This window comes from Botrytis sinoallii (genome assembly GCF_014898435.1).
Source record: "Botrytis sinoallii strain Bc 23 chromosome Unknown BSIN_011, whole genome shotgun sequence".
In the NCBI taxonomy this organism is placed as follows: Eukaryota; Fungi; Ascomycota; class Leotiomycetes; order Helotiales; family Sclerotiniaceae; genus Botrytis; species Botrytis sinoallii.
In genome coordinates this window covers 798280-808216 of record NW_024066038.1, presented here as the reverse complement: position 1 = coordinate 808216, position 9937 = coordinate 798280, and the positions used below count along the sequence as shown (strand labels likewise).

Sequence of the window (9937 nt, the reverse complement as noted above, 5' to 3'; positions counted from 1 at the left end):
CGTGCAGAATAGCCAAAGACAGTGGTCCGGTTGACGACTCCACGGAGCACGCTATATTCTCATGGTCTCCATGGCCCTCCATGAACAGTCTGATCCATTCGGAGGCTTTTCAAGGGAGATCAATTCCAAGGGGTTAGGTTGTGCGGACAGAGTCTTTGGTACACAAGATATGCAATCAGACCTATAAACAAATAAACAATATTGGAATGATGAAACACTTCCCTGGAGCTCGTGGTGTACCAAAATCCCAAGAATCATTCTCGAAGGCGGTAGGAAACATATCTCTTCTGTAGGAAAAATATCTCTTCTGCAGGAACCCTTTCGCAACATCATTTTGCAACCACCTCGCAACAAATCAATTGCCAAAGAATCTCCCAATCTCCACATTTCCAAGCATTTATATTATGATTGAGCTATCATTGATCTGAAAGGCTCGCGCTTAAAATTGGATGAGCCGCTCTCCTGGGAATGACTGGGAATTATATGAATTTCATGGTGTCTATTATGCCTGTCATGCAGAGACAATTATTGTGAATGATGCTACATCTTTTGAGTAATGAAATGTACGAAGGCACACCGCTGGAGAAAGCATATACATTTTTCGGAATCGCTTCTTGTGGACCACTCATAAAGAGGCTTCCAGGAAATCGGTTGGATCTCGGAAGAATGAATAGCATGTAACCTTTTAATTCCCACATACAACTGGGTACAGTAGTATCTGTATGGATGATCACTGCGTTCGTTGTACCTTATGCAAAGAGCTGAACGTGGAAATATTGAAGCCTTGATGGTGAGCTGGAAGGGTTAGCTGAAAAGGTAAGCTTTATTCTGTATGCAGGTACTCGTAAAGAATTTGCGCTCCACGAACTACTTCTCGAGGAAAGTTGAAGCGTACGAAAGACCTTGGATACGATGATACAGGTATTGGTTTCAAAGGGATCAATAATATTGTCTCCAGTTGGTGCCCACACCTATCTGCCGTTGACCCACGACTTCAGCCGCTATATCTTGGCCGCCCAACGGGAGGATGATTGCTGAACGGGCACTTGCGAAGTTGCACGAATCGTGGAATTTTGTGCAAGACATTTTGCAAGTTAGGAGACGGAAGCAAGCGTTTTATCTTACGCGTCAAGCTACGGAAGTGTCTTCCGTGCCGTATGATATCCATTCTAGTCTATGGATGGTTCTGGCTTCTCGTTTCTGGTTATCCAGGGAGATGATGCCGATGATTATGATGATGATGATGATGATGATGATGATGATGATGATGATGATGATGATGATGATAATGACAATAAAACCAACAAAATGCGTTGAATTGATTGCACAATACGATACTCTCTTTACATCGTCGATGCAGACATGTAAATTTTGATATTCCAAGAGATTTCTTATAGAATTCGCAATAGACTTTCCCATCTGGACATCCTTCGGTGATATCCTTAATGAAATGAGATGATCTCCTCCCATTCATGTATATGGTATGCAAGTAAAGTTTGATTGTTGATGTGCCGCTAGGAGCTTCCTGTTGTGAAAAGAGGACAGGATTAGGATCATTTGCAATGTGCAGGGTGGGAATTGATTATTGGGAAGACATGGAGCCTGGAACCAAAGTTATTAAAGGAAAGAGCAGGGGGGGGTGGCCAGTAAAGCGAGAGCGAGAGCGACTGAATCATCGACCAGACCGTCGTGAAACCCAAGAAGGCATACATGTTGGTGAGATTGAGAGTCTTGATGGAGTCTTGATGAAGTCTTGATGGAGTCTGGATGGAGTCTTGATTGGGTCTTGACTATTGAGATATTCCAAAGATTGGGTATTTATTGACTGAATTTCCTGAATGATATTCACGATTGACCAATTAAAAGATCTAATTGATTGAAAATTGATTTTAACTTGTGTACCCTTTCTATTTGATTGATTCACCAGACAGAACTCTTTTTCTCTGTCAATTTATCTCCACCACCTGTTAATTTAGTACCTAGGTTGGTATGTTTATTATATCAAGGATTCTTTATTAGCATATAGGTAAGGTACTCGAGTGCTTCGTACTTGCCTTGCTTTACTAAAATAAGTGACTAATAAAAGCCGCTAACCTCATCTGGTTAAATTAACACCTGACTAACCAGGCTAAAATAATTCAATCTCACCTGTCCACATTCCACATTCCACATTTCACAATTTCACAATTTCAATTTTGCCTTTCTGCCTTCCTGCCCCGTCGACCCTTACAACCTTGAATATTGTCAACCTTGACTTCCAACCCTAGCAATCATCCTATCCTATCTCATCCCACCCACAAATCCTTAACTCTTTGCAGCTGCCAGCTAGCAGAGTGTAATCAATTCCCTCGTGCCTCATACCTCACATCTCATGTCATGCCTCATGCTTCATGCCTCGTTCATCTCGTCTGATTTCAGCGATGGCACTGTTCAGAAGCGATACCCTGCGAGAGACGTAGGATGGGGTCCTAACCCAGCTCTTGGGATGGGATCCTTAGATTGGTCGAGAATCAATTGAAATAAGGGATTCAAATCAATAAATCAAAAAATGGTAAAGATAGATATTGATGCAAGCAAACACAAATGTCGCATCTTTATCAGCATCGTTCGACATTGCTGCAGCCAGTTGCTACTCATAACTACTGTACAATAAAACACTACAGTGCACAGCTCCATATTCAATCAATGCTGACAATTGTAAGCAAAAGCATTCTACCTACTTACTGACCCAGTCCAGTCCTTTAAAGCTTCGCTCCCAGACTCCCAGGCTCCCAGCAATCTTTTTTGGATCCTTTGCTTGCTCCTCTTAATTCTGGTAATTCCTCCTTTGGGCCATTTTCAATTTAATTCTTTTCCAAAAGCTTTTCTATCATTGGCCAATTCACACGTTATTACCTGCAACTACGGGTCGCTATTACTATTCAAGGTAATTTACACGTCCGTTGTTGCATGAAAACAGACAAATCGGCTTCCTTGGTATTATGCATCACCAAGGGGATCGATACGAAAGAAACACTCTCGATTCAATATACTTCACGCTACCTCTATACTGTCATTCATCCAATCGCAACTGCGAACAAAAAAGCTGGGGACGCAGTGCTCTCAACATATGATATACATCATAACTCACATGCTAAGTGTTGAACCAAACGCTGCGACTCAAGGCGAGCATTGTGATGGTATCCACGTCCTATGGGGGATTGTACACTAGTTTCCTCGTGGTATTATATTGTCTCCACAGACTTCACAACGCTATTCAACGTTCCGAGGATAGTACCCCTGACGTTGGATTATATCGCTAAAGAAGAAACGCTTCCTGCTCCATATTTCTTGACAAACACCCTGAAGGGGAGAACCCTTGTTTTGACAGGCCTATTTTATTTGTGGCACACGCTGATCCATATCTCCCCAGCCGAGCGTCTTCCGATATCCTCAATCCATCACTTTTATGTTGGACGCTGCCGCCCTCATTGTTGACTTTTGAAAGTCCTCAACTTTTTTTTTTATCGACAAACACCGAAACAAAAAAGGCGTCATCGTGGCTGCAACGTGCCTCGATATAGCCTGCTCATCAGCCCCATATCGATGATTGCGTCTTCTGAAGCAGAAGCCATAAGCACAATTTCTTTTAATTTATCGGGTTGGGATTCCCTTGTAGTCAACGCATTGTTCGATATATATCCTCCCCACAGAACGTCGATTAGGTTCATTGACAGCTATCAATCAACTCTCAATCCAATATGTTCGGTCTAGGATCTGCAGGTATGGGCTCAGCGCCATATCCTAACAACCACCGTCCATCATCTAAGAGGAAGATGTCTAGAAAAGACAACACCCCGCCAACCTCTAAGCACCTTACGTACCCGTCTGTCGAATTCTTCGACCCAGCCATTGATGGACCACCTTCACCTCAAGGTATTCGCGCATACACTGAGCAAATGAGGAGGGGCTCAGCGTTTGCTGCCAAATCGACTACCCCTTCTATCACATCAGCTTCCTCTTTCCGCTCCCGTCAATCCAGTCTTGATTCCTCCAGCAGAATCGAATTACAACGAAAGTCCTCCGGTAGATCAAACGGCAGTAGCATGGCGACGAAAGATAGACCCGATAGTTTGAATCTATTCGGAAAAACAATATTCTCCCGAAGCAGCAAGAAATTTAGACGTAATCATACTTCAATGGGAGGCTCCTCATTATCTCTTGCAAGTGGTTCCTCCGATAGAGATCGTAGCGACGCATCTAGTCACAGTCCGCCTCCTACTAGTTATCGTGCTCGAAAGAATACCATCTCTGGACCATATAACTTTCAGCACATCACACACACTCAACAGAATGAATTACCAAACCTCAGGGAAATTCCTCCTACTAGATTGGTGTCGGAATTTTCAGCTCTCCGAGCATCTCAAGCTCCAACCAATGGAAATCTTAAGGGTATTAGAGCGAGGGATTTAATGTTTGAGAATTTCTCCTCGGTAGCAATAGATTATGCGCCGGATGTTGACGCGCCTAGAAGTCCCACAAGCCCAAAGAGTCCATCGTGTCCTGTGACCCCGCAAAGACGGCCCGTATTTCGAGCGTCCGTATCACCACCACAGAATCAGCCATGGAGACCTATCAATTACTCAATGTCACATGATAATCTACGATCGGTACCTGCACGTCCAATGAGGTCTCCCGAATCTCCTCGCTGCCCGGTCAACCTACCTGCTCGAACATCGTCAAGAGCGGCGTCAACTTTCTTCAGTCATGTTGGAGACTCAACTGCCCTAGAGTTCGGTCAAGCTTTGGCTGGTGCCAATGTCAGCCTTCAAGAGTCTGCGTTCGATTTTACTCCACAAACACATCCTTCACCCCCTAAATGGGAAAGAAGAGAATCCGAGGTATCCGTCAAGCATTTATCTCATGCAGTCACTACACCTGGCGAGGAAGCATGGCCTTTATCTGCGCCATTAAGTGGAAGTTTTGGTGTCGATCTTGCAGATGTTCTCGAAGAGGACGAACATACTAGGACGCGATCAAGGGAGTCAAGCACCGACGGTGGTGAATTACGACTTTCAAAATCTGTTCCCGGTTTGAGGATGAGGGCACTTGAGCAAGCTCCTGATATGCCTGATATGCCACCAGTGCTAGGAAGACTTGGGTCGATTGATACCTCACGATTTTCAAAAAGATACAGCTCGGTTAAGCTTAACTTGGCTACTGATTCCTGGGAAGACGCGATCGATTTTTGTTACGAGGATGAAGGTGGTGAAGATTGGGATTACGAATTCGATGCAACATTTGAAGAGAACAAACCTGTCATCACAGCAGAACCTGCTTCACCCACTCAAATAGAACAGGCCGAGCAAGAAGTTTCGCCAGGTCGCTTTCGTCCATCACTACTCGTCCCTGCCCCATATGATCTTCCCGCACTCTCTCCGTTATCCAATCTATCGAGCGCTTCATCATTCCTCCCTACACCAACCAGTTACTTCCGCCCCAATCAAATACGACCTGATTCTCATGCATCTTCGTTCAAAGAGTCAGACGGCTTCAATCTTTCTCCAAGTCTCCTCATTCCTTCCGATGGATATCCTTTACAAAGCGAACAAGATGCTTTGTTCGACACATATCACAACGACGAGGTCCCATCAGCTTCAATATTTCCCATGGATACTTATGAACAACCCGCTTCGCCAATAGATGAAGCTCTTTCTAGTACCAATTCTTATCGTTCTTCGACTTATTCACATAATAGCCTCAGAAGCAGCACTGTTAGTAGCCGCTACAATCGATCCAGTCAAGACTCAGCTCTACTTATTTTCCAAGCAGGAAGCATGAGCAAAGCTCACAGAAGTATCGGATCCGCTTCTTCCTTGCCCGATCTTGTTCCATCTCTTCGTCCCAAGCGTGACAGTAGAACACTAGGAGCACTTGCCACCACAACATCTGACCCAGAGCTTATTACCAAGGTTTCCGGTTTAAAACTTGACGACAATGAGCAGCCTTCTGAAATTACTGGAATGCAAAGTCATGCCAATCAAGCGCGTAGGTCGTCCAAAAACGCTCAGTTTTTCGCTCAACCTCCCCCTCCAATTTCCACAGCTGTTCCCGATGCAGCATCTAGCATTTTAAGTCCTGTGGCTGAGAGCTTTACCGATTCGCCTCCAAGACCACGTCTAAGATCTGCTCTTTCTCGAGAATTATACGCTCCCGCCTCAGTCGAGTCCTTCATGTCCAATCATGGAAGAAAGATTTCTGCACCGATCGTTACTGAAAAGACCATTCATGAACGATCAAGATCAAGATCCAGCACATTGACCAATGCCACTACGGCTGGTAAGCGCAGAGGAAGTTATAATCTATTCCCCGCTCCTCCAACAACCTTACCAAAATAAATTGTGCTCTTTAAAGTATAATGTCGATTGATATACCATACACACTATTGTGTAATTGTACATTTTTGTACCAAATTACTTACCTATTACCACCACCAACACTTGGACACTCATTTTTTTCCTTTCCAAAAATATTCAGCTCTTTCTGAGAGCTCCCCACTATGACGATCTATGATGTCACGACTCGATTTCCTATGTTCTCTTCATCAAAAACAAAAGCAAAAAGAAACAAGAGTTTCGACTGTTTACTTCAATTTCAGAGACGGAAAAGTAAGAGGGTGGATTTCTGTATCACTATTCGTACAATCGTTTGCGTTTGCATTTCCTCTGCTTGCATTATTGGTAGTTTAGTGGATTGGATTATTTGTATCCAATCCCACGCGTTATGATGGTGTTTCTTTTGCGGCTCTTTCCCCGGAGAACTTGGATAAAAGATTGCAAGCCGGATTGCATCTTTCTATTTCTTGTTCATGAGCGGCTATGTGTTATGATATGATGGATTTGTTCGTTCTCGGTGGTTTGGTCACATAGCTTGCTATCTACCTCTCTGCCTTCACACTTTTTTCCTTGTTATTTTTTCGTGTTTTCTTGTTTGAATATGCGTATGCACTGCGGGTGCTGGTGGATTTCAACTTTTGAGGGAAAAGGTTTATAGATGGACAGGGTTTTGGGTTGTATGTATGGGATTGAGAGATTTGTTTGTTTCTGTTTTTGATTTCTTGTGGAGATTTGTATTCTGTGGTGTTTATTTTTGGCTGTGTGCTTGCGTTTTTTGTCTTTTTCTGGACTGGAGGACTTTGGCTGTATTGGTATGGGGATTGTGGATTCCGGCTGGCTGCATACATTTGGATGGATGGCGGCATTCGCGCGGGAGGTGGGAAATACTTATTAGTATTTGGTATTGGTACTGATGATGGTGGCGGATATGATATCGGTCTCTGTATGATGAGTGTGAACGTGGGGATGTAATTCTTGTGTACTAGGAGGTGATAGAGAATACATTTGGGAAGTACTTAGTTCGAGATGTAAGAGTCGACAGTTGAGTTGAATATAAGACATTAAAATTAATCCTTCTGTTTTCTATGTTTTCTTTTTTTTTCATTCTGTCTACAATATACAATATAGTTATTGTAAAGAGCTAGTTAAATAAGGGCTCAATTGATTATATAAATGAGCTATCCTGATTATGTTTTTCCTGTGTGTTTTTTTGCCTTGTAGAGGGGAGGATATTGTAAACTTCATTCCAAAGATGATATCTGCCCTGAATACTCAGTCGGTACATGATAAACAGGCAAGCTGATCCCATTTTGATCGTCTACATTTTTCCAAAGCACCTTTTCAGCACTTCATTCGTAGAGATCGAGAGGGTCTAGCATAAAGTGTGCAGGCTACCCCAAGACTACGTGACTACGTATGGCAAATTACTCACTCTCGCGCGGTTACATATGGTATTGTCGTGGTTGATACAGGTGTAACGGTTACGGTTTCAGGAAACCAATCCGCCAACTCTGAGATTACATCTGCATAAACAGAGCTAGCGTATGCAGCATCTAAATCCGAAGCCCGGTCAAAGGAATCCACAGTCCAATATCCGAATCGGGCAAGTGAATACGTTCCCAGAGTTGAGGTTGCAGTCACAGAGCAACCATAGCTGATAGAGCAAGAAGATATACAAGTGCTCGTTGTGCTAGAAGCTAAACATTCGGTCCAACAGCTGCTTGCACTAGTGGTGGTGCATTCGGTATCTTCAGGCTTGTATAGTGTTCTTTCAGGCCCCCGGGGGTTATGGGGGTCTTTCATGTCCCACCAGTCAGGATCTAGAAGTTTCACGCAGTCGAAAAGGCAAGGCATGTTGCAGAATAGTCCTCTGCAGGGAGAACCACAATCCTTCGTGCATGTTGAGCTTGCTGCAGATGAGGTGAAAGAGAGCAAGGGTGGAGGACCACCACTTGATCTTGTGGTCGGTGTTGGATTAGTGTATGGCCATGGTGGTGGGTGAATTGTACGATCGTACACCGTCCCGGCACTGGTTCCGGTTAATGTCACAATCGGTGGAAGAATGCTGGTCGATATTGCGATGAGAGTTTCTTTGATGTCTGAATCGTCAATGGGCATATTTTATTACATTTATCTGATCCATCTTTATCACGATCAAAAGTATCCGTATAGAAAATCTAAGCATCATGAGCCGGATAAGTGATTTGCAAGTAGACCTTTGTTTTCTTGTAATCAATGCACCGGCCATTAGTCGGTTTGCTAATACCAGAATATAATATATTAGCAGTTTCGGATCTATCATAACGCAGGACTCAATTGATTAATGAGCGAACAAATCATAGAAAGCACTGCCATGTTGACACCTCGAACTTAATCTGTAAAGTTCAAACATGAATGCATCATCAAGGTCTTTCTGGTCTTACCTTATAAACTTTATCGAGTGCTTAATCCATCATATTCACATTCTTATCCTTCCCATCCTCATCCTCATTCTGATCCTCGTCCTCGTCCTCGTTTTCAACTTTTGCTACATGCCATGTCATCTCCTCCATATTTATAGGATTGATCCTCCTAACATGCTTTCTCAAGTTATCTCTCGCATTTTCATCTTGATCCACAGCTTCGAAAATAACTGGTGGCTCTGTATTAGGCCAAGCCTGTACCACCACTCCTTTTTCCACCAATTGTCTATCATCTCCCATCTGCGGCTGTCGAATCCACACATGCTGACATGGAACCCCTAACGTGCCAAACCTTCTGCTAATAAGAAGTCCTTGCGCATCCCTTACATCGTGACGATTTTGTTCAGTAGCTGGATACTTAAAGCTATGAATAAATACCGTTACCCGCCCCCCAGGGCTAAACGTACACACATCGAAGGAGGGAAAGAGGGAAACCATAGCGTCGGGAGTCTGTGAGTCACGAATTCCAAATCCTCGTAAATATAGCGGATAGGCTGGGGATTTCATAAACGCTTTGAACGAGGCGTCATCCTCCCATTCTGCACTGATATCAGATTAAGCTCCTAGAAGGTCGAGAAATTTACAACTAACCGATAGCAAAAAGCACTTCTTCCGCATTCTTAACGTTTCGAGCACATCTGGACCTCAGAAAACCTGGAGCGTACATGAGACCAGTCAATGATTCATGCCAGATTTCTGGAAGGTCTTCAATATAATTCTTCGACACTCTTGCCGGTAAGGGCATTTCGACTGGAAGCTTGCATCGCGTCCAACTTTGGACTTGTAGATTGGGATCCTTAATTCTAACTTTCTGTGACATAATAATGTTACTGTAGTATGTAGTAATGAGATGAGTGATGTCTAAGTACCCAATAGTATATTAAATATGAGGGTGTAAAATTAATATTACTCCATCAGTCAATCATAAAGGACGATTAAATGGTCGAAAGAACCGGAGGTTACCTCGGTAGCGAAGCCGATACCTTGTGTGTAGTGGCTGGGTGCCTAAGGCATTAGATGTCCACCTGCATATTGTGATTGTTGTTATTTTACATCCAGGACTAAGAGCTAAGTCGCGTTACTGCCTTGAAACATTTGTAG

The 9937-nt window shown here is 43.5% G+C and overlaps 3 protein-coding genes across 3 annotated transcripts; 2 read left to right on the top strand and 1 right to left on the bottom strand.

The window, feature by feature from the left end:
* Positions 1-1027: 1027 nt before the first annotated feature.
* On the top strand, positions 1028-1317 carry EAF02_006895 (uncharacterized protein; the record flags this gene model as incomplete). Its single annotated transcript, XM_038902943.1, has 2 exons — positions 1028-1141; positions 1174-1317. The coding sequence occupies 2 exons, from the start codon at positions 1028-1030 to the stop codon at positions 1315-1317; spliced, it is 258 nt and encodes an 85-aa protein (XP_038757264.1).
* A 2423-nt stretch (positions 1318-3740) lies between these two features.
* On the top strand, positions 3741-6377 carry EAF02_006894 (uncharacterized protein; the record flags this gene model as incomplete). The annotated part of the gene is made up of 1 exon (XM_038902942.1): positions 3741-6377. One exon carries the CDS (start codon positions 3741-3743, stop codon positions 6375-6377), a length of 2637 nt encoding a protein of 878 aa, XP_038757263.1.
* A 2208-nt stretch (positions 6378-8585) lies between these two features.
* On the bottom strand, positions 8586-9656 carry EAF02_006893 (uncharacterized protein; the record flags this gene model as incomplete). The annotated part of the gene is made up of 2 exons (XM_038902941.1): positions 8586-9375; positions 9428-9656. 2 exons carry the CDS (start codon positions 9654-9656, stop codon positions 8819-8821), a joined length of 786 nt encoding a protein of 261 aa, XP_038757262.1. The 3' UTR covers positions 8586-8818.
* Positions 9657-9937: the final 281 nt, after the last annotated feature.